We start from the raw sequence: 24,934 nt of genomic DNA on the forward strand, positions 1-24,934 counted from the left end.
TCTAGGTAAATATAATTGAGTTGGTAAAGCTTTTTTCAAGATACTTGGCTAATGATAAGGGTTGGTAGTGATAGCTCCTGAAAATAAGTTTTAAATATAAGTCTGAAGCATTTGGATTTTTGAATCAACAGTTTTGCTTTTGCCTAATATTTTGAAAGAACATGCTAAGTTGTCTGGTGATTCAAAAGTTGCTGGACTACAAATCTCATCTGGGTTATATGTTAGCTCTGAAAACATCAGCTACTCTGTGTGTGGCACTGTTGAATAGTGTGGAGGATAGCAAAGAAAAATTCTGAGATGAGTTGGTGTTAAGAGCAGAACGGATTATTGGAAAATCAACGGTTCAACAGTATTGGGCCTGGCCCAGACCGCTGCCGGGCTGGGCACAGACTCGCTGTGGGGCCTCGGGCCCTCACCAGTTTCCCCCCTCTGCCTGGTCTCCTCGGTGGCCAAGGTGGGTTCATACACAGACATAGTGCGCTGCAGCCCGCGCTGCTCCTCCCTGCCCTGCTGCTGGCCGGGTCAGCGACTTTTTAAGGCGGTCAACACTGCTTATGGCACGGTCTTTCGCCTGGGTAATTTTTTTTTTTCCTTCGGAGCGTGGCTTTGGGGCGTTTAAACACCTGCATTTTCAGGGCTCGCCGGGCCGGAGGGGCGGGCGCTGCCCCCAGCAGCCTGGCAGGCCTCTCTCGGGCCGGGGCTGAGGGCCGCACCGCCGCCCGAGGAGGGCACCCGCCCCAACGGCCGCGCAGGCTCCCCCGCAACCGCCCGCGCGGCTGCCTCCCGCAGCGCAGGCGCCTATGCACGCGGAGGCGGGGGAAGGGGCCCCGCGCGCGCGCGCTCCTCCCCCCCGCCCTTCCGCCGTCGCGCCCCTCCCCGTCCGCCGCCCCCCCCCCCCCCTTCCCCCGCCGCCCGCGGAAGTGGAGCGGAGCGGGGATGCGGCCGTGCCGCCGCCGCCCGGAGCCCTGCAGGTGAGAGGCGCAGCCGGGCGCCAGCGGCGAGGGAGCCGCCGCCTGCGCCATTTTCCCGCCGGGCCGCGCGCTGCTCCCGCGGGGGCCTGGGCCTGGGCCGGGGCGGGGGGTGCGGGCCTGGCGCTCGGCCGCCGCCGCCCCGCTCCGTATCCGCGGGGAGGCGGGGGGGGAGGGTCAGAGGGGGGTTGCCTGGCGTGAGGGTTTGTTTTCGGTGCCTCGGCTTCGTGCGGGGCCGCCGCCGGGGCGGGCCGGGCCTGTGCGGGGAGCGGCTGGCGGCGAGGGAAGGCGGCGGCGGGGCGGCTCCGCGAGGCTGCGGCGCGGTGTTGTGTGGCTGCGGGGCGACTGATCCTCCTCCTCGGTGGCCTCTGACAGCTCTGCGGGTGCCTTTTTGCTCTCTGTGTGTGTGTGTGTAGAAGGAGCAGACTTATAGGGTCTGATTTTATTTATTTTATTTTAATTTTTTTGTTTTCATTTCCCCCCCTGCTTTAGCACTGGTTTCTCTTGCAGATGTTGCTGCAGGTGGGGGCTGAGGGAGCAGTGTGATTGCCTGGGATCTTGGGGCGTCTCTCTCTTCACCTTGCAGTTCCTGCTCCAGTGGTGCTGTTGCTAAAGACTTTTGTAACTATCAACTCAAGTGCGGTTTCGATGGAAAATGAAGGTAAAGGTCTCATCAGAATCACTGACTTCATTGGAGCTAAGAGGATTTTTGCATGCAATTTGGTGACAACTCCCGCTGGTGCGTGTGTATGTTTTGCCGTTCCGGGGTTTACAGGGTTGCTTTCATGTGTTCATCTCATGGCAAGGGTTTTGTTCTGCAGTATGTAGTTTGTGAATTGTAGGGCTGTCTTTTTTTTCCTTATTTGCGCTGCTGCTTGTTGAACTAAATTGGCCGGGTTTTGAATGAAGTTTTGATGTTTTATTTTAGGATGCTGTGTGTATTTGGAATATACCTTCTTGTGTCATTTATATAGGTGTTTCTGAATGTTACTTGCTCCTTATTTGCTTAGATTCTATGCTTTTGTTAGATCCAGCCTTTCAGAGAGAAGTTGAGAAGCTTTAGTTGTGTTTTGTATTGAAATCTCTTTTAGTACATATTTTGTATTCTTAAAAATCACTTAACTTTGTTCTCTTGGATTGTTTTTAGTTAAAAAGTGGCACAGAAGTTTCAGGTTGCACTATTTAAGAGATCTAGTATAAAATTGTAAACAATTTATGCTGAAAGAAGTTGCTGTGTTGTGCTCTTTCTTGTCTAGTTCAGGAATGATTTAGTCCAGAGAGTTAATTCAGTTTTGCCATGTTGGGCTTCAGTATATGTTCTAGGAACCTTGAAAGCCCCCTTGCCTTATTGGTAGAGTGACTGAGCTTCACGCATCTTCCTTTCTACTCAGCTCTGGGTGTTGAAGAAATTTTCTCTGAAATTCATTATACTTATTAATGTGTATTTTAAAATAGAACCGTCGACTTTTCTCCTCCTCCCCTTCCTCCCAGTTACATTGTCAGTATTCTTTAGATATACTATGTAGATTATTATTTGGTGACTGCTGGATTTTCTTTGTGATATGTTGTTACATGACCCATCTGAGCTCCTCCTCTTCCCCTTGTCCTTTTGAAAAGACGAGCTTTTTAGTTTGACTCAAATGGGGTACTGGATTGAGCAGTGCGCACAGTGGGATGGAGGAACAAAACTGTTTTCTACAGTGGATATTGTTCTGTTTTGAAATACATCTGCCTTCCATGACTAGAAAGTTGTAATAATTGCAAAGTCCAAGTAAAATGGGAAACTGCAGATGTTACTTTAATTTGGCATTTCAGAATTTTTCTAACTTTAAAGTTAAAAAATTATTAATTCTGTTAATCATGTCTTCTAAGAGAACTGTTGTAATAAAGAACATGGAACTTGCCAGAAGAATTTTTTCTTTTTTTTTTTTTTTTCTTTCTTGGGAACACCTCTAGAGGGTTGATACTCCTTTTGGGAGCATAGTTAGCTGGTCAGAGTGGTGTTTGTGCATTTGCGTTTCAGTCACTGAATTTTAAATAAAAGATTCTTGAATGGGCAGAACTCAGAGGGGACCGGAAAAAGCAAAATGGATATAATGCTGTTTAATAGCAATGCACTTAAGAAAGAAAAGTATCCATCAGAAACTTGTGTGTCAAAACCAAAAACCAGGAAGACTTTGTCCTCTAGCCGTATTAACAAATAAATGTGATATCATAGATGTAATTTATTATAAAGTTAGATATGATAGAGTATTGGCCGTTCAAAATATTCTGAGTGGTAATAGTTCAAAGATCGTGTTTTTGAATCTTTCATGGAATAAATAAATTGTATTTAAGAATGAGTGACATTTGTATGATAGATAAAGCTGTATATTTTAAAGTTACTTCCAAGGGGAGGAATACTTCAGAAGATGATTGGATGCATATTTCAAAGGCAGAATAATTACTGTGGTTTACTGCGAGTTTTCAAAATGGGATAAATCTCTGTGGTAGGGAGAAAGCAAAACTTCAGTATGGTTGAGTTGGTTCTCTTAACATCTTGGTGTTCATTTGAATTACTTTTTCTGCACCCTCTTTCCTGCCATCTCATAATTGAGTGTGCTGACAAGCACATGTTTACAACTGTCTACTGCCTGTTTTAGTCCTTTTGCTTTTTTTTGGGGGGGGGGGGGAGAGGGGGTTTCTTCTCTTTCTATCCATTTGATATTTTGAGACAGCTAAACATCAGTAGCTTTCATACTGGAAATTTCCAGCTTTCTTGAGATGATCCTTAATGTATTTTTTCCAGGAGATTGTTAAACTGTGGAACAAAGATTGCAGTTACAGACAGAAGTTTTTTGTTTTTTGTTTTTGTTTTCCAAAATAGACTTTAAAAGGTCTCTCTAATTTGGATATTGAGAATGGAATGGCAGATTTTTTCCATAGTTGGGACAGTATTCGAGGTCAGAAAGAGATAACATGGGCTGGAAAACTGACCTTTTCCTCTATTTATTCAGTTTTCATAAGCAGTATTGTATGTTTACTGTAAGATAGCTAATGTTTTGTCCCAAGTCTGTGGTTTCTGTCTCTTGTGCTGGCATGAATTAGACTGCTAATTAAACTTTTCCCCCCCCAAAATTCATGTGTCTCATGTTAGTAGGGAAGAGAGAGGATTTCCCATCATAAGAGCATAGCTCAAAAAAAATTTGACTTGGAGGAATGATATTTATATTTTTGTTCTGAAAGATAGAATTTGGACTTCTTTCCATAAATGGAACTTTTTTTTCTTAAGCTGTAGGCAGTTGAGAGAATTTGCATTTTTTGTTTTGGGTAAAACATTATTTAGAATACAAACTAGGCCTTATAATTTTTTTGGACCTCTCCTTAGACACTGCTGATTTTTACCTGTTTTGAATGGCTTTCTGTGGTTGTAGTTGTCTTTTTCTTTAGTTACCATTTTTTAGATTGTGACAAACTCTTTTTAGCAGGAAAAGCAAAGAATGTGGTTGTGTTGCATCAACTTTGAGCTTCCCTACTGTAAGGTCAGACTGTGATTATAAATACAAATTGTTAAATAGGAGTACTGCTTTGTTACCAAGGCCTTCTGTACCATTTGTTCTTAGATCTTAAAGTGCTTAACAGAAGAACTGAAAATAACACTTTCTCACCTGTAAAACAGAAAATTTTCTCAAGATCACTTATAAGGCTGGTACAAAAACTCAGATCAATCTCACCGTAAATAATAGAAACATCCAGTGATGATTCTGAAATCCTCCTTAATCTTCATGACTTTAAGTCCAAGCTAATTTAAGCTAATCTTCAGGGAAGACTGTTAATATCAACCTGTACTGTGTTAAGTTACTGTTTGGTAATTTCAGGATAGTTTTGATAACTGGATGAATATTGAGACAAAAGTTGATGGATTTGGGACGGGGGGAGGGAGGTACATTGATTCTTCAAATAATCCTGAGCTAATAAAAATACAGTTTTTGTTTTTACCGCGTGCTTGAGGTGCAGTTTACTTTTCTAATGAGTTTTGTGGGTGTTTTTCTTAAATGATGAAAATGGGCTTAGTTGGAAAACTGATGAAATGAAAATCTGAGTAATATTGTTACAGCTTTTGGGGTAGTGTGAGCTGCCTGGACTAACTCTCCATGGATTGGACAGGTGTAAGTACTGATGGAAGAACTGCGTGGATAAAAGCAACTGGAAACAAAGGGGGAGGGGTGCCTGTGGCAGCACCAGCTTGAAAACAAAATTGTTTTAGAGTGGTACCATCAGTTGTTCATGAAAGTGAAATCCAAAATAATCAGAATTAAATTTCTGATGGAAAATCTGTTGGAAATCCTGAAATAGGCGTGGTGTTATCACAACCATTCACATTCCCTTTGAATTTTGGATAATTTCTTAAATAAACTAATAGATTAAACAAGAATTTTGATGTTCATGGATTACTGTTTGTTACCATCTGTGACTTGGTATGAGAAAATTAGAACCACTACTTCACTTATGCTGACAAAAAAATGTCTCTTCTGTTTAACTTGAAGGATAAGGTGAGAAAAGAGAATTTTTTTAACCACTGTGTCTGGAGAGACTTCAGTGAAGACCAGTTCTAAAAGATAGTTTCCTATCTGTTGCTAGTTATTTCAGTTATCACAGCGCTATCTTTTTGTCTGATGTAGAAATATAGATTGCCTTTTTAATCGAACATCCAGTGTTGCCTCTTCATCTGTTGTTTGATTGGCTGATGGAATGTTATACAGTTTTTTTCCTTTCATATTATTTTCCCTGCTGATAAACCAGAAGTGTTTATCTGAAGTAATGTAGAAATTGATTAACATGAAATCTACTTGAGTTCAGACTTCACAAAATGTATGTTTAGTTATTGTGCTGTGTTCAGTTATTTTGCTAGCTTTGTTACTCCTCTATATGGAGAATCTATTGCATAATCTCTTTTTTAGTGAGTCATAAAAATAGTAGCGTAATGAAAACTTAGTCTTCAAGGTAGCTTATTTAACAAAAGAAGACATTTTTCACTTGCTTTTTGGCGAACGGTTTGTGTGTGTGGTGAGAGTGGTATCGTGGGGTGCAGTTCCATAAGATTGTGTGAAACAGTCTCCTTACTGTTAAAAGGAGGAGATCCTACGTTGAGCTGTGTTCTGCCGCGTGTGTTGTGTTGGCTGTTGTGATCATTGAATTTGTCTGACTTGCTAGCTTGGCAGAAGGCTAGCCCAGCCCCTCTTTTCCTGAGCCCCCTGTCAGATTGTTTTTTTGCTGAATTAGTAAATTGATTTGGCTTGTGGAGAGTTCAGTGAATGCCAGAAATGATGAGGATGTGAACCTCTGGCAGGGACAAGAGGAGTAAGACCTCTTCCTTTTAGCATAAGCACACCATTAGATTGACTCAGTCTTCATGTAGTCATAGCATCAATATATCAGAGTGAGGCATTCTGGGATTAGCACTACCCATCGTTTAGAAAATGGGACAGGTACTGAAATGCGTTTGGAAGGGATGGTTAAGAAAAAAAAAAGTAATACACCTATTAGTGTGATGTAATGATGTAGTATAAATTCACCCATAGACCACAGTGCAATTTTGCAAGAGTGGAGTAGGTTCAAGATATGTAAATTTTATTAGTTGCCATACCTGCTTTTTAGCCAGTGGAAGAGTTCAGGTGATACCTGATTGACATAGGGTGATAAAATTGGTGATAGCATTGTGGTCTGTAGAAGCTAAAGAGAATGATACAGTTACAATGCAGAAAATAGAAAAATAAAGTACAATAATCAAGGTATAAATTTGGGGCAAACATCTGTTTCTAGTTATTTGTTTTGTAAACATTGTACTCTAAACAATTAGTAGGGATAAAATGGGTAATGAGTTAGCAGATGCTGACTACAGAATCTAGATTATAAAGGCTTTTAAAATATTTTAAAGTCATAAATGTTCTGCAGCACTTTTCTCTGCATACATAATTCACAAAAAAGCTTGGTAAATACACTCGCTGCTTTTTCAATTCTAATTATAAGAAAACTTATTACCATAAGTGGAGTAATTATGCAGTGAGTCATGTTTGCATTTTAAAGAGAATTGACACCAGCTTGGTCCTGAGAACTGTTTTAAACAAAAAGTTCAGGATTATGTTTCATTTTACTTTTTTAGAATTTCATTTTGTTACATTATGAACTAACTGTAGAGCTGTCGAGTGAAGTATTAGAACATGGAGCTTCCTGCATTATTTTAAACAAATTTGGACTACAAATGGTGAGCAAATATTCTATTGGATTTTTTTTGTTTAATGCAACTATACGGCAACTACGGTTTGCACGTGTCATGAATGCGTAACCGGTATCTTGAGACTGTCTGAAAAGGGTGCTGAAATTCTCTGTAAGTATTTGCTGTTCAGGTACCATGCTTCATTTTGAGAAGCTTGGTGTTTTAAAGTGTTAGGAGATAGAAACAGACTGTTGGAGAAGAGCCATATCATCTTATTTCTAAGCTTCAATCTTCTTTTCTAGAAAGTTAGCAACTGTCTGGCAAGATAAATGACTGATTTTTAGACCCAAAGTCTTTTGGCCTTGAACTTCTGAAATGCCTCAGGTAAATCAGGACTTACCCAGAGATGCAGGTTGTTTGGAGTCAAGCGAGATACGGCCATCTGTGCTCTCCGGCTTGGGTGATGGGTTTCTGAATTGACCCAGTGCTGTTTTCTATATAACTTCCCTTTGTAAAGGCACACGCATTGTTTTGATATGTTTCAGTGTGTGCTTACGATTCTGTATTTTTTGTTCTTCTGATGGGTAAGTAATGAGTAATGTATGAAATGTTAAAAGTGATTTTCAGTGAGAATCAAAGCTGACTGTTTTGGTCAATATGTAGTAGTCAAAGCATTCCGGTGTGTTCATCAAAGCATTCTTCGTAACTCTGATGCTAGCTCAAGACTTTGAGCAACCAGCCTTTAAATTCATCGTTGTATATCCTCCAGAATATACGGAAATGCTGGAAATAGTAAATCTTTTGTGGTGATTAAGTTCAAAGTTTGATTATGTTTGACATTCTCAACATTCAATTGTATACTACATAAATGGGCTAAAGGGAGATAAGGCAGTTCGGACTGATGTGGTGGTGGGGATTTAGTCAGAATTTCTGTTGCCATTACCCCTTAATGAATCTATAATATTGCAGTCAAGGTATCTTTATTTTTGGAAAATGTTTTCTCTCCAGCTACAGAGCAGGCAGTTCTCATTCGTGAGGCTTGCAGAATAACCGCATGGAGTATATACTACAATTACAGAAAAATTACCCAGCATTACTGTTACGCCAGTATCCTCAGTTGAACTAAATGTCTGACTTTCCTTCCTGTTTTTTAATTAAAACATTGTGAAACATTCTGAAAGAGTGAGATACATTTCAAGTTGTTGAGACAGATTTCTAGGAGAAGTGCAATATCAGGATGTAAATATTTTTTGGAGTTGGTCTTTGAACTTTATAGACTGCTATAGAGTGAAGTTGGATGTTAGAAGGAGAGTCTTAGAACAAATGTGTTGAGATAATATATTTTATATATATATAATATATATAGATTATATATATATATAAGATATAGATAATCTATAATATATATATATTTAATACATTGCCTGAAGTGGGTTGGAAATGGGGATAGGTCTCTCTTAAATATTTTATGACTTCTAATTTTAGGCAAATCCTGAGACTGAGACTGTCAGGGCTGATAGCTGTAGCCAGTATTTAGATTCCTGTTTCTTAGTTGGTCAGAATTACAAAAATGTTATATATCCGAGAGTATGCTTCTGCTGTTTGGCTGGCTGTTGGCCTCAGTGAAAGCACTAAGCACTCCTCAAATATTCCAGTGAATACAAGGCAGATTTTTTAGGTTCAGGTCTGTTGAGCAAGTTGTTCTCATGAGTTGGGTATTTATATTTCTCCTTGGCTAATGGGTGGTGTGTGTGCCAGAATGAATATCACTCTTTCTGTAGAGTCTCATGAAATAATACACAATAGCAAAGGGCTGAAACTGTGTGACCTCCAAGGACAGAAATCTCTGCAAGGAGAACTCATTATTGCAAATTAGTGTCTTTTTTTCCCCCCCCTTCTAGCGTTTTTAGAAACAGAACTCTTCTGTGTGCATTTCCTTTGATGTGGGGACTTCTGGTAAAATGTTTAAATTAAAATATGGTTGAATAGAAACAATTTTTTTTCAATATTAGAAACCGGGCTGCTGCAGCTCTTTCCCCAGAAGTGAAAAACAGTCACACTTTTCTGAACGATTCTATTCAAATGAAGATACTACACGGTAACTTCAAAGCCTTGAAAAAGTATTTCCTATCCTGAGCGAACAGTGCCTGATAGAAAACAAGTGGCTTATTAGTCTGTAGACTTCAACCTTGTGGGGGTGAGGGCAGTTCTTCTGCCTCTTCCGCAGTGATGAAAGATACTCCTTTTGGCAATCAGTCTTGGAGTTTGAAGGAGTCTTAGCTCTTTACCTGTTGCTTTAAGACGGTGGTGTTATTCTGATCAAAGCTAACTGAGTATTTTTCATATCTAAATTTACAGGTTTATGAGGCATCTTTAGAGAAACTGGTAGTTGGGAATACAGAAAGATATCAGTCTTCGTGGTATAGTTATAAGTAAAGTACAGACAATTATGTCAGTGTAGTCTGCATGGATGAAGCCTCTCCAAATATAACTTCCCTTTTTATTCATGTCATTAAAATGTGGATAAATTAGTTCAGAAGCCAAGAATAAGACATTTCAAAAATTGAGTTTACTTAATCTAAAAATGGTACTGTAGCTGGTCTGCATTTATGGTTTGTGAGCTTGGTTGCACTGATGTAAAAAAAAAAAAAAAAAAAAAAAAAAAAAAAAAAACAACCGTGTGTTTACCACCCTCAGCTACTTCCATCTACTTCTTACATTAGTACAACTGATGAATTCCTCTTAATTCCTGTTAAGATCTGCAGCAATTTCAGGAAGGAAAATTGTGGAGGAAATTGTGTCATAATAATGACCATGTGACTAGTCTGTGTTCTAGAGAAGTCTGAGGGCTCTTCATATGGCTCCTCTCTGCACTGCCTCCTCTTTTGATACCTTCCATGCGTCTCGGGTTTGCTTCTGTGCATGCAGTTGGTCTAGGAGTTGTAATAGCTGTTGAGCATGCCTAATGCATTTTTTTGTACCTGGCTTTTTTGCTGTGCCTTTCATCAATTGGCCATTGTTCCATGACTGGGACTTGTGTTGAGGTTGTAGGAGCACCTTGCTTTCTAGAAAAATGAAGCAAAAACTGCCTTTTCCTAAAAGGCAAAGGTAGAAAAATCTAGGTGAAATAGATATTTTTAAAGTCATTGTTTAGAAAGTGACTCTCTGGGATCACAGACGTGTTACTGAGCAATGTCTCATTTAAGCTGAGAGTTTGAAGATGGCCAATAAGAAGGTTAAAGATCTAGATCTCCAAAGCGTTTAACTACCAGGTGCTAATGATTAGGAGAAGACTGCACTGATGCTTCAACTTTGGAACTGACAGAAAAGGGGATTACTTCTGTTCCGGGTAGACTTTTTTCCTGAAAGATATGCTTCACAGCCAAGAGTCTATGCCTAGCGGGAACTGTTTGGAAAGTCCATGTGCGTGCATGCTTACACCTTTATGCTCATTGACAGCTAATCAGTCTCTAGCCCTGTGAGCTTTCAGGATGCCAGCCACAGAGCAGGAGAGGTAAGTAAGCACTGGTCTTTTATGATGTTGTTATGTGCAGTGCACAGGTCTACATAAAGCTGCACTTCTGTTCCTGATAGGGAGGGGGAGAGAGAGAGAGAACAGGTGTCCACACTTCTGAATTGTTCAAAACTGGAAAGGAACATGTTTGTTTTCTTTTTAATCTTAGATAGGAGCTGAGCTTTCTAAATGTTTTGGTAGAAGTTACACATGGCTTGATCATACAGCAAATAAGGAAATTGGAGGCTTATAAGTTTCAATCTGTTATGCGTTCATCACCTTTTAATTAATATTACGTTATTAAACACTAGTGCATCTTTTTCAGTGAGGGGGGAAATGGCAGCAGCATGAAAACCATGCTGTCGTTTACAAGGCATAAAAATCTAATCAAAAAGACTTCCAAGACACCAGTGATGCAGCAAGACTGGCAAAAGATATATAACACAGACATGAAAATATATAGCGGAATTCTAGAAAAAAAGGATTTTAGTATGAGCATATCACTTAAAATATGGGAGTCTACTTCCTCCTGCCTGTGTAGGTTGGTAACGCTGTCTATCTATACAGAAAAATTGGGAAGAACCATTGTTGAGGTTGTTAACTTATTTTGCTTTCCTGGAGTGTTCATAAAAGGTAGTTACTTTGCTCTTTAATCATCTAGATAAGGGATGTGTTCTCCGTAACTGTCACAAATACAATCACTAGTGTGGCTGTAACAGGATTCCCATTATTTCTGTTTACAGATTACTACTCTGTGTGCTGCAGGTTTGAAACATCACTATTGTTGGTGCCATGGTCTATAGTTTCTTCCTGTGAAATGCGCAACAATAATTCATTGTGTTGAAGGTGAATGATCACGTAACTGTTAATAATAGTCCTGGGTATTGGGAGGTTGTAGTAGTGATCTCAAAAAATGTGAGAAGAAAGTAAAAAAGGATTTAATGTCTCCAGAGAAGCGAAAGATCTGAAGACTGGCATTCTAAAACTGTGGGGTGAGGATGAGCTTTCTTTGCTGCTTGAAATGTTAAGTAACTACTTGTCTTATCCTGTAGGATTGGCATCTCTGGCCGTATTCTCCAGGGCCTTGTTGTCCAGTGGCCCACAACTTTATAATTTCAGAGAACTCCTTAGGAAGTGTTAAGGGAGCTAAATAATGCTTTTTGTGAAATGTGGGACAGTAAATCAAAAATGAAAGCTGAATCTTAAGGCGGGGGAGGAGAATGGGTTGAAAGATACTGTAGTACTCAGGTTGGCTTGAAAGGGGTTCAGTTTCAAAGGAGCTGACAGGGAAGAGACTGATCAGGCTGTTCAAATGGACAGGAAGATTGAGAAGATGGCGATAGATATGGTGAACAGGCAAATACTGGAGAACATGCCAGGTCGGTGCTGCCAGTCATCTTTCTCCACTTCCATTTGTGCCCCAGTGATTAGCAAGAACTACCTCTGCTAACCTGTAATTTGCCAGTGAGACTTCTACTGAGAGAGGACAAACAGCTCTTTTTAAGAGTAGAGTCCCTGAACTCAAATGCTGACATGCATTTCTAATTCGGGATTCTGAAGCAAGTTGTGCTACAGTTATCTCAACTTAAATTTCTTTTGTTATTTAAAACTCTGCTTCCTTTTGTTTTTACTTTTCTCATTTTTACTTTTGATATTTTTGCACTGCCTTCGCATTTTGCACTTGTAGGTCAATTGAGTAACTACGTGTAACATTTAAAGGACTTTATATTAGCTAATTAGCCAAAGTGTTTTGGTCACAAGATTGTCTGAAAGTAGGTTCTGCTATGACAGCACTCTAAATAATTTTTAGAGCAATCTCAGTGAGTGTAGGTCCTGCCATTTGCATTCAGCGAGCAGTTGCAACTAAAATTTCCCATTGTTTTAAAAAGCATAAAAGTATCTTAATATCAGTGAGCCCTGCTGACTGATAATGAACTATTCCTACTGAGCTGATAAGCAGAATGGTATATGTTAAACTGCAGAGGGATGCACAATGCTGGTCCTTGCTCTTGATCATGCTAGAAGAAGGGTAGGCAGAATCTTGCAGCATATGGAAGAGGAGAATCTCTTTACAATAGTGTTAACTGTTCAGGCAAAGTAGAGATTTTTCATTAGACAAAACTGGAGGGAACTCTTAAATTTTATTAATGTATGACTTCTAGACCTTTGCTTTAGCTTTAAATGTACTTTGGTCATAGTGCTGTGATCATATGATCAGTTTGTGTTTCTTGCCCTGGAAATGGTGTAGAGATTGGAAGTGGTCCAAGAAAAGTTACTGCTGAGACAGCTGCTTATTTTTGTCTGTTAGCATCCTGCTTCTTCATTCACTGGTAGATTTAGCTGCAGGCAGAGAACTGGAAGCTGTAGTGTTTTAACTCCAGAAAACTTTTATCTGATACAGTAAAAACTGTGAAAACTGATCTAATACAGTAGCATAGGCCAGTATCAATTTTAGCCCCGATAAAAACTTTGTCCACAATGAAGTACTAAAGTGTTCAAAGGTATCTACTGTTAGATGTTTGAAAATGAATTGCATCATAGGATGGAAAGATCCTAGTACGTATAGGTTGACTCCTTTAACATGGGTACTGTATTTTGGGGGTAGCTTCTGCTGGATATGTCAACAGGTGTTGCAGAAGTCCAGATCTCCAATATGCAGACTGGGGCAGCAGTGTTAAAGATCTGTAGAATGCTTACTGACAGTACTGAGTAAGAAATTGGTTTTTCTTTCTTTGTGCAAGTAATACATAGTAAAGGAAAAAATACTTACTTTTATGATTATTGAGCTCCAGCAAATAGCAAGCGCTTGCTAACTAGTTTTTATTTGAGGTAAATCTGTTGGTGTAATCCACTTTATACATTGGAAGATGATTGTGAAGGAAACAGTGATAGTTTCTCATTATACAGTATGAATTGTATAAGTAATTGAATTTAATTGGTGGCAAAATGTTAGATATTTGAAATTGTTCTTTTCTGAACTATAAGAGTAGTTTTATCAACAGAGATATTATAGAGGTTTTTGAGAAATTAGATGAGGATCCATCAGGAATTGTCTAATAGCCTGTAATTTTGCCCCAGATAAGAGAACTGGCTGAAAAGAGATCTGATCCTTTATTTTTCTAATGTTGTACCAAATTTTCCTCTGTAGATTTTTTCATCACATACAGTTTTTACAAGTTTTTAGAGTTCTCCCTAAAAGTGGGAGATGGTTTGAATTCAACAGACATTCAAAATCAGTGGCTTTTTGAGTCCATCACAAAAGGTTGTCAACATGGCTTTTTGTAGCAGAAATTCTATCACCCTAATCGAGGGTTTTTTTTGTTTTGTTTTGTTTTGCAAAAGCCTGATCTTGCTGTTTAGTAGTATTTTAACATTTGTATTTAAGGATTTAAATTTTTGAAAATTATCTTTAAAGAGATTGTTAATTGACTGTCTGAAGTCTTAACTGATAATATCAGGGCAACGATCAGGCAAATATATCCCTTTCTGGAATAGCTTTTGAGTCTAGCAACCAAGTCAGTTTAAAAGGTATATGGAAAAAGATTTTTCTCAGCACTGAAATTTGCGATGGCTGTCAGTTTATTTCTGCCTACTCCTACTGGGAATGCTCAGAGGTTTAGAGTGTTTCTTTGTTGAAAATGTGGAATGAGTTTGGTTAAAAGCATGTGATCGTGGGTTTGTTTCGGAATAGCACTTGAGCTGAATGGCTTTCAGCCCTGATTTCTGGAGTTCAGTAACTAGTGCCCTAAATGTGGTATGTATTTTCAATAAAAATTAAAACCTAGGACTTAGGAGGAGAAAGTTTAAAGTAAGGAACCTGAGCTAGTAGTTCAGCAGTGTGTTTTACAAAAGAGAGGTGATTGCAGGAAAGTTCTGAGTGAATGGTTGGTTTGAGAAGGTATATGGTCCAAGAAAGCTGAAATAAAAGTAAGGTTAAAGAAAATTAAGTGTAAACTTGTGAAGTATGAAGAATCATCATCTCCTCTGGCAGTTTCCTGATAATCGAAGTGGTTAAACTTAGCATTGGCTCATGTAAGTAGGCTTATCAGCAACCTTAACTGGATGTGTCCTTGATTGCAGAATAGGTGAATTCAGACACCAGTGTGGTCTGCAGGTAGGCATGGTACATGATGAAGTTTCTACAAGGCAGATTTGAATGAACCTGTGCCTTCCTAGGGACTCAAGTCTTGTCAGCATTGAGCACTTCATGGATGCCAGTAAAAGTAGTGGTACATTAAGCAAAGGCTTATGTGTCTGCATAAAAAGCTAGGAGCAGTCATGATGATGTATCACTTCTCATGAGGAAGTTTTACAGAGCTGAACATGTATCTGCCAGTGTGTATTTTGTCATTCTGAACATGATAGAAAGTATGATAAAGGTGTGTTATCAGTGAAGTCTTTTTTTTTTTCCACAGCAGTATTTATTTTTAGTTACAGAAAATATTTTTGTGAACTTTAGGTTGTTATTTGATAAATATGTACAAATTTGTTTTTTCTTAAGCTAACTATCCTCAAGGTTCTGGAAAGACAGTGAAGAAAAACATTATCTATTTCAAGAGAATGTGAAGTTAGTCACTAACATACTGAAATGTGCTTGTGCAAATTGTCCTGTCTTTTTCAGTAATGTGACTTAGGCATTGAGTCCTGAAGTTTGTATTCTTCCTAACCGAGATACCTGCCTTCTGCGAGTATTATGGTCAGCTTAAGTTGTTTTAGTACGATTTTATTTTGTGGAAGGAATATGCTGATGCTGTGTTCTGTGAGAAACCTTAGGCTGTGGAGCAAATATCAGTCCCTGTGGCCCAGAATAGTGCGAGATTGTTGGTGCTAGGGCACTTTTCCTTCACTGGCTTTCATGTTTCTAGAAAGCATTTATTTATAGCATCTTTGGACTTTGTAGAGAGCTCTCTCATTAGGAATAGAATTTTAATTTTTTTTCTCCCCCCCTCTATGTTGAGAGTAATTGGTGAGGTTCTTTTGAATTAATTCAAATATCCATAAAATAATTTTACCTGAGTATATGTTAAAAAATAGAAATCTCCAATACTTTGTTGTACTATGGTTTGAAATAATTTGTCCTAGTGTCATGTCTCATTTGAACCTTGTGAAAGCATTAGAAATGATAACTTGCTAAACATTTTTTGTAAATGTGCATGTGTATAGCATATAATAATGCGTATTCACTCTATTTTAAAGAAATATTTACATGAGTGTATTTACATAAGGTTTCAATAAGTACATACCCAATGCTTAACCAGATCGAAGTCAGATCTCTTATAGTATTCTAATAATGTGGCCACAGACTTTCCAGTTCTGGTCTTGGCTTGCTCGTATCATTAAAACGATGTTAAAGAACAAAACAAAACCAAAGAACTCTGTCAGGAGCATGAGTTACGAGGACTGGAGGCAAGGCATGGTAGGGCACAGCCCAGCTCTCCCTTCCTTGGAGCCTTGCCAAGCTGCACTGCAGCAGCTCAGCTGTCAGTCCCCTTGGCTGCAAGCCCCTGAAAGCAGAGCCGTGGCCAGGGGGTGCCCCTGTCTGGAGGTCAGCAAGTGCCCGGTTAAGGTGCAGTTCTTCTACCCGCCGTCCCCTCTCCCAGGACCCATGCCCGTGCCCTGCATCGCTGGCCTCTTGCTTTAGTCTCTAGACCTGCTTTCGTTGAATTCCAGTAAAGGGACAAGTCTTGTGGTTTGCTGTTTCACCTCAGGAATGACATGGCAAGTGTCACTCTCTGCAGAGAGTTGCCAAATAAGTTTCTCTCAAAAGAGAAAGCACGCGTGTTCTAACTATAGCACTTTCACTTTAGTTCAGTGCTCTCTTGGGCCTGCAGGCTGAAGTCTTTGTGTGTTTAGGTAAGCAGCTAGAAGAACAAATAATGAGTTGGATTAATCTCAGCTATCTTATTTGAGTACAAGACAGTGTGTAGTATGAAACAGATCATCATGCCTTTCTTTAGGGGATAAAAATACTGAAATCTTATAACCCATTGTTACTATAGCAAAGTATTTATTTAAGTCTCCATATCCGTAAAGGTGATTCAGAACCACTATTGTCTTATATAAAAGCATAAAAACACCTATTCAAATTCTGTGCAAGGTAAAAACATTTGTGTGTGGTGTGTAAGTTTGCATTTTAAAAGTTTTCCAGTTAATAAAGGGGCAAAAAACAGGATAGGCAAGATCTGATTTATTAATTGTGGGTGTGGTGAAGAGTACAGTAAATTAGTGTGAGGGTAAAGGAGGGAAGGAAGAAATAGCATTTCAGCTTCTCATATTTAATAAGCAGAAACTCTGACTTCAGTTTCAGTAAATATCAAAGCATTGTTGAGCTCTGCTAGTGATATTTTTTCCTTATACGCTGTTCTGCAGTTGACAAAATTTTTGTTTTCCTAAAATTATAATAAAACATTTTTTGTGGTGTTGACTTGAAACTTTTGTACTGTAGTCAAGTTTTATGACTTTGCTTAGGTCTGTGCTCTTGTTCTTGCTGCCCTTAAAGTTGTTTCTCCTTTCTTTGTCAACAAGGACTAGGCCTACTTAAACTGTAGCTTGATGAGTAGAAAGTAGGAGCAGGGAGTGAAATTTATCTGGAGTGATTATTTTCTCACCAGGTGTTAACAGGAATGAGCTACAGGATTATGAATATATGTAGCTGTTAGGGTATCTACCATCACTTTACACGTTATCACTGAAAGTGTCTTCTAAGTTGCATATCCAGGCCTTTATTTATTATTGCAGATGGTACTGCATAAAAATAAGCTGAAAACAATACAAATAACTATTGAAAAATATCTTTTAATGGCATGAATACTGCATCACTCTGGTATGTGTTGTTTGATGTGAAATATTAGTGCTTCCCTTCCTTAAGAACTCTAGTTTTGTTTCTTAGGTTGCACGTCTTCAACAAATCCCTGATGGTGACAATGAGACAATGATTCCTGTACTGTCTTCAAAAAAAGCAAGTGAATTACCAGTTGATGAAGTTGCAAGCATTCTGCAAGTAAGTGATTTTGCATCTCAGGTGGCTGCACTTATGTTACCAAATGATGTTTGATATTTCTGAAGGACAGATCTTGTCATTAGGAGCCCATGCATTATCATGCAGCTTGATATTAACTGCTGGCTACTTCTAAGTGCATGTTGTTTTTTAAATTGTTACTTGAAATGCTCTAATGTTTTTTAGAAATTGGGTATTTTGCAGGGGAGAGTACAATTCGACTTGGAAATGTTTGGGTTGTAATGCATGTTTTGATACAGCTTTTGATTAATGAAACCCTCTAAGAGTTGGTTCTTCCTATGAACTTTTTCCTGTTTTTCATAGCTATTGCCATCGACAGATTTACGAACCGTTGAATCTGTGTTAATTTCCCAGATAGATGATCCTTTTTGTTGTTTTCTGTACGCTCGACTACCTGAATAATACACCATGATAAATGCTCGCCACTGACAACCCAAGACTTTGAGGCTATTACTTTCACTTGACTGAGTAACTGAACTCCTGACATAATCCCCAAGAGTCTGAACTATGCCTACGGTTTGGATTGCCGAAGAGATTTCTGCAGGGAAGATCAGCAGTCATTTAGAGCTGTGAAACGGCATCTGCTTCTCCATTGCTTCTGTGAATTTTTTGTTGAATCTGTTGTTTACTGGCAAACCTAGTTTTACAATAGTCATTAGCTAGCTTTTATTCTCATACACGCATTTGTACCAAGCTTGTCTTTCTGAACTTGGCTGCATTTTTATAATCTAAGTGCCATATATTTTGATGTTGGAATTTTGTATGAAATACAGCTTATCAGTATTATCATTGACTGTGTACTATTCTTCGTGTATTTTAATAGGCTAATCTTCAGAATGGCTTAAAAAACTGTGAAGTTTGTCATAGACGGGCATTCCATGGATGGAATGAATTTGATATTAGTGAAGATGAACCACTGTGGAAAAAATATATTTCCCAGGTGAAGATTTTCATCCTTTCTTCGTTTGTTTTAATACAATGCCTCTCTAATATGCTAAACATGTATCTTTAATACATTTTCCTCTCTGTTAGTTTTCATGTGCATGAACATACTCTGATAATAGTAGGTAAACTCTAGTAGAATGATAAGTTATGACTTCTGTAATTGATATCTAATTTACATCTTGAAAAAGCTTTTATTTAGATTCATGTCAGATTTTAATTACATGATTTGTCCTTGAGTATATATTCATAACTAGAACATTGCTGTTTGTAACTGGTGTGAGGGCAAGAGAAGCAGAATAAAGCTCCCTATAGGCAAAGGCTTGAGCATGAATTGCCCTCTGTGATCAGTCATAAACGCGTATGACTGAACGTTGGTTCATGTTTGACTGGAATGTAAAATACAACTACCTTGTTAGACAAAGGGAATTTTAAAAAGCAAAGCCACTGCTTTTGAGGTGAGGCTGGGGATGGGGCCAGCCTTGATTGTGGTGGTAAGCTGAACTGGCCAAAGTCAAGTGTTAAATTTCTTCCTACTGAGCTTTGTTTGTTATGTATGCCAGCCAGTGCAGCTTCTCTGGATGACGGGGAAATATGACTTCTTTCCTGAGTCTGCTATACGAAGTACGACAACTTTCACACTTTTTTTTTTTTAAATGAACTTATAACGTTAAACATTTTGGTCAATATTTTCTGTAACTTGTCTGAGCAATTACAATTACGTTGTAAATTAAACCCTGAAGTAATAAATGGTGAATTCTGGAGAAACAGTTTTACATGAAGTGACTGCAGAGTTATATTGAGCTCTCTGCTGATGACAGGAGTGGGAACATCATTACATGTTAGCTATCTTCTGGCATTAATGCTTTTATTTTTCCATGGGTAGTGTCAATTAGTCAGATGCATCAGAACACTTGTAAAATAGGCTATCCAAGCCTGTTTAAATAGGGTTTGTTAAGATATGTATTTGCTATAAATGTGCTTATCATATGTGCTCATAGAATGTCCTTCAATTTAGAGTGTAGGAATGTTCTTTTTTAAGTTTTTTTCATTAAAAATTGACTATGTTGGCAACCAACTGTCATGTAAAAGCAAGATTCTTTGTTATTTTACCCTTAAAAATCTAAAGTAAGTGATCTAACAGGAAGGCTTGTATCTTGGGGGTGGGAAGGAGAGAGGGCCCAAAAACCAAAAAATCCCCAAGGAAGTATGAATTGAAAGTTATGAAACCTATTGCTGCCTTGATAGTGATAAGTTGCTGGGGACAAGATCTGCCTCTTATCTCAAGGACATTCTGGATATTTTTTTTGTGTTGAAATGCAGTACAAACAAGTACAGGAAATAATTTATTTTTTTCACCTTGAGGGAATACAAATCAAGAAATGTAAGAAACAGTTTTCTCCTGATATATATTGAATATGGTTCATTCATGATCTTTAATATTTAAAAAAAGCAAGCTTGCTTAAGTAAAATCTTTGAAATAACTAACTGTACAAGTCAGATTTTTTGTACTGATGGCTTAGATTTTAATTATAGAAACTTCTTGAACATGACAGATCAAATGTGCTTTGAGGGAGATCAGATGTGCTTTGAGGGAGAGGTAAAATGGTCATTTTGTTAGAATATTGCTGAGTTACTGTTCTGTTTCCTTTCAGTTTAAAAATCCCCTTATCATGCTTCTCCTGGTATCTGCAGTCATCAGTGTTATAATGCATCAGTTTGATGATGCCGTCAGTATCACTGTGGTAAGGAACTATAATTTATCTTCCTTAAGAGTGGTTCTTGAGAATGGATGTCCACACATTAGCATTCTGTGAATGCTAATGTAGGGTAGTATCATTTGATTGTAATTTATGAAGTTGATTGCCTGCTAGCATTAAATCGGTTGTTAAGCATGTGACTGGATTTTGTTTGTTCTTGGCTGATACATACCAAATAATATATACCAAAATAAATATTGTATCAACTGACAATTATCTGGCTGCATCTTACTTGTTTACTCTTTCTTTGATGGTTGAAACATCAGTAGTTTGTTTTGAGAAGCCATTTTTGGTGTCTGCTAATTTTTATCTTAAATTATGGTTTAAATTAAAATTGTAACCAACATAAGTTCCTTTAAAGATGTAATCTTTTTAATTATGATGAAGAAAAGTGAACTCACTAGAAATAGCAGAAGACAGAACCTGAAATGAATTTTGTAGGAATTTGCAGTTAAATAGCCTGTTGAACTAGTGAGCAATTAAGTACTGCTAAACATTTGTTAGTACAAATGATGCTGAGAAGAAAATTATCCCTTTGGCCTTTTGGTGAAAAGATGATAACGAAGAATTGGGATGCCTGTATGATGAGAGGCAAGCTCTAGAGGAATGTAACTGAGCTGTTTTTTGTCTTGGCTAACCTCCTCACTGTATACGCTGAGGAATTTTACTTCTGTAGTGAAGGTAACTGGAGCTTTGCTCCTAGCCCCTCTTATTCTTTAGACATGTTGAAAGTTAGGCTCGCCGGCCACCATAACAGGGTCCGATCCTAGGTGCCCGCTGAAAAGTTCGGAGCCAAATCAAAGCAAATTAAATAAATTTTAATGACGCGCATGCAATAGTTACAGCTCGAGCTGGGTGCCTCTGAAGAGCAGGAACCTAGGAGCTTTCTCTGGTGGATAAGCCATGTGATTTCTCTAAGTAAAACCATGCAATTTTGAATTTGAGTATAGCGTTTGGAATGTTCTGTTGTGTTAAGAAATGCATTTAGTTGTTGCTGTGGCTTAAAGTTGAATTATTTCCTGTTTTGGTTTCCTCCTTGGTTAGTGCTATGAAGTGTATTATTTCTTATCCCTCTTAAGCAAGGCAATGAGAAGAGAAGGCAGCAGTCAGTATGAGAGAGCAATAATTTCTCTATTTTGTGCCACAACTTCAGAAGGGTGCTTTAGTAGCCTTGTGAACTTTGGTGTCTAAAAATACAGAGAATAAGTGCAGTTGAGTTAAAGTTCATTAGTTGTGTGTTGTTTTGTTTTGTTTTTCCTGTGTCCAACTTCTCGTTAAACCATCATTTAGTCTTGTAGTTATTACTGCCTGTTTTTTTTTCTGGCAGCTAGTGAAGTTTTGTTTTAGTTTCCTTTCAGATGATAGTGCAGTTTTCCTGTCACTGTATATTTGTGCTCAGAGCCTTAGCAATAAAACTAACATGCTGTTGAAGATCAGTGACATATATATTCTTTTGGTAGCATTTCTTTCAAGCAGCTTTTTCTACCCTTTCAGCTCTGCTAATACAAATGTATTGTAAAGCTGTGTGATGAACTGGACTAGAGAACTGACTCAGGTTAAAAATTACCTATTTTTTCCCTTTTGGGGAATACTGGTTTCTTGATACAAACCAGTGCATGTACACACAAACTCGGAGACTGACATGAGGCCAAGAATACATGGCTGTGGCAGGTAGTGTGAACCGTAGAAGGTAACATTACCCCGAAAGAAACATATGTGTAACCGTGGTGAAAATATACTGTGCAAGGATGGAAAATACATAGTTATTAACTAATATTCATTTGGTAAGGCTGATGTTAGTGTCACAAACAAGGCAGACTTGTTGGTTTTGGCCTTTGGATTATTCAAGGATTTTGCAACCTTTCTGAATTTGGTTATTTGAATGAAGCCATATCTCTGATGCTCAGTAGCAGTTAGCACATCATTCCTTTAACCCTTGTTCTGTTGTTTCATTTAATGTTTTTCCACTCACACTTTCATACTTCGCTCAGACCAATGGTTTTATTTGGTTACAGATCTCCATTGCTCTGTTTTGCTCATCTTTGAGAAATGCAGAGCAGAGATTATTTCCTAATCAGTAGAGCTTTCTTCAAAATCGGTATTTAGTTATGAATTTTATTTTTAGTAAAATCAGTTTATTGAGGTTCTTGGATGTTGCTAGTACAGGTGTAAAAAGATAGCGTTTGTTTTGTTTTGTTTTAAACAAACTTGAAGAAGATATCCAGTGATTTCGAAAATGAGAAAACATGTTTCCAAACCGTATTCTTAATGTATGCTAACAAATATGATTAAGCGAAAGCAAATATGATCACTTTAATGGCCATTTGGAATTCTTTTATCTTACCTGCTTTTGTTTTCTTGCAGGCAATACTCATTGTTGTTACAGTTGCCTTTGTTCAGGTAAGACATCTGTTGTCCAAACAAGATTAGTGCTTTTATATAAACTCTTTTATTTAATAAAAGACTGAAGTAATTGTCCTGATACATTGTGCAGCTGTGAATGGTTGTGTAAAGTGCTCTGTGCTTTGATCCAAGCCTTTCGCTTTTTCTAAAGCGCATGTTTTGTGCTGCTTTAACTACAATGACATTTATGCATCCATTTGAGTATTATAGTCAACCATAAAAGAGTACTTACATAGAACATTCAGATTAAACAGTGTTGAACTACTCTTAAATGTTTCATTTCACAGAAAATAGATTTTGAAAATGTGGCTCTGGCTGCAATTTTGTATGGAAAGTTTACAAAATAGTTCTTTCAGTCATTTTCTAAGCCATAAAGAAGTTATTTTCATTCTATAAATAGCCAGCATTAATACTGGCTAATATAATAACAGAATATAAACCAAAATCGCTCTGTGTTTGTGCTCAGTATCTTTCTTTACTTTTATTTTGTAATCTGCTTTTTGAGGTTTGAGATAAGTTATATTACCTTATTTCTAAGAGTATGAACACAATATTTTTGGTACAGCTGATATGCAGTAGCTTGCTAAACTGTGGAATTTGATCATGTCTGAACCATGAGTTAGAAGCATTACTGCAAGTACGAAAAGGCCTGAGAGAAAATGGGAAGAGCCTCTGTTAGTCTTAAGAAATGCATGTGGGCAAATTCTTAAATTTGTAAAATTCTCAATGTTTGAACCATACTGGTTGCTTAAAATATCTAATATGGAGCTGTTGAATGGCATCCCTTTAATGATTCTTTAGAATGTTACCTTAAGACAAATTACTAATAAGACAGATTTCAGAAGATGCAGATTTGTCTTCGTGTTGTTTAATTTTTGCCTGTTTTAAAAACATTCTCTGCTTTAATTGTGTTTTTTACTGTGTCCACAGGAGTACAGATCAGAAAAATCTCTTGAAGAGCTTAGTAAGCTTGTGCCTCCAGAATGCCATTGGTATGGAATTGTCTGCTCTTTCAGTCCTAAATTAAGTAGTGTTAAATTTAATCTGAATTGAGTAGGTTCATCAAAAACTTACCACTTTGATATCACATTGTTATACTGACTTAAAACACGTTTTGCTTTGGGCCTAAAGTATTATTCCACAGTGTTGCCTGTTGAACATTTGAGATGACATTGCTGATCTGTAACTTAAAGAAACAAGCAGCAAAACAGAAATCTTATTTGGTTGACTTCTAAAATAGTAACGTTGCAATACGTAGTCAACGTTTTGAAAGCTTTTCTCAGACAAAATGCCAGAGAAGACATTCTTATGCACTTTGACTTCATGTTTTCGCCTACAGTGTACGAGAAGGTAGGGTGGAACATACACTTGCAAGAGATTTAGTCCCAGGTGATACAGTCTGCCTGTCAGTTGGAGACAGAGTCCCGGCTGATCTACGATTATTTGAGGTATATACCTAATATACTGTTTTAACATTTAATAACTTCTCTTTTTCTCTGTCCCATAAAAACAAAAGATGGCCACTGAATATTGAACAACAATAAGTATTATTGTTTGGAACTCACAACTGTTTAACTATTTTCATAGAAATTTCAAAGTAATTCAGCTTCCGAATGTAATTGCTTTGAAAATCCTCACTTATAACAATATTTGTGGTTCCTGAATGTAGAAGATGAGAGAACAGGATTTTTTGCAACTGTCTCAGATCTTGTTGAATTTTATGTATGTTATGCATTCTTGAAAATTTTGGTTAAATACTTTTTCTAAATGTTAAGTTACAAAACGATCATTTTCAGTCTGAATTATGTGACATCTGGCTGCTGTTTGCAGCTGATTTTGAATCTTTACTTGCATTAATCTTTAGCGTATAATTTCACTGTTCTCTGATAAAGGAATATGAAAATAAATACTTGTGAAATTGTGCCAGCATAATCTTTTCTTTCTAAGTCTTCTAGTTTACTAAATATTTGACTAATAACATTAGCACTGCTGGAAGTGCCTGTGTGGAAGCAATAGCACTATAACAGTAGTTGTAAATTGTCCAAAACTAAAGTGGAATATGTATTCCTCTTGCTTACTTTGATTTTGGCTGAAGAATGTCATGTTGCTTTTCTATCAGATTTTGAGCATCCT

At 37.9% G+C, this 24,934-nt stretch overlaps 1 protein-coding gene across 6 annotated transcripts in view; it reads left to right on the plus strand.

The window, feature by feature from the left end:
* Positions 1-785: 785 nt before the first annotated feature.
* Positions 786-24,934, plus strand: part of ATP2C1 (ATPase secretory pathway Ca2+ transporting 1) — a 51,574-nt gene continuing 27,425 nt past the window's right edge. For 3 of the 6 annotated variants that reach the window (XM_064506390.1, XM_064506391.1, XM_064506389.1), the window contains exons 1-7: positions 786-971; positions 17,568-17,678; positions 18,520-18,636; positions 20,294-20,383; positions 22,763-22,798; positions 23,732-23,793; positions 24,141-24,249. In XM_064506390.1, coding sequence (XP_064362460.1) covers positions 801-971; positions 17,568-17,678; positions 18,520-18,636; positions 20,294-20,383; positions 22,763-22,798; positions 23,732-23,793; positions 24,141-24,249 — 696 coding nt within the window. In that variant the 5' untranslated portion in view covers positions 786-800. Of the gene's footprint in view, positions 972-1,460; positions 1,708-17,567; positions 17,679-18,519; positions 18,637-20,293; positions 20,384-22,762; positions 22,799-23,731; positions 23,794-24,140; positions 24,250-24,934 lie in introns of all 6 variants that reach the window. The other 3 variants (XM_064506393.1, XM_064506394.1, XM_064506392.1) reach the window with 3 other exon arrangements.

The sequence above is a fragment of the Dromaius novaehollandiae genome, chromosome 2 (genome assembly GCF_036370855.1).
Source record: "Dromaius novaehollandiae isolate bDroNov1 chromosome 2, bDroNov1.hap1, whole genome shotgun sequence".
Lineage (NCBI taxonomy): Eukaryota > Metazoa > Chordata > Aves > Casuariiformes > Dromaiidae > Dromaius > Dromaius novaehollandiae.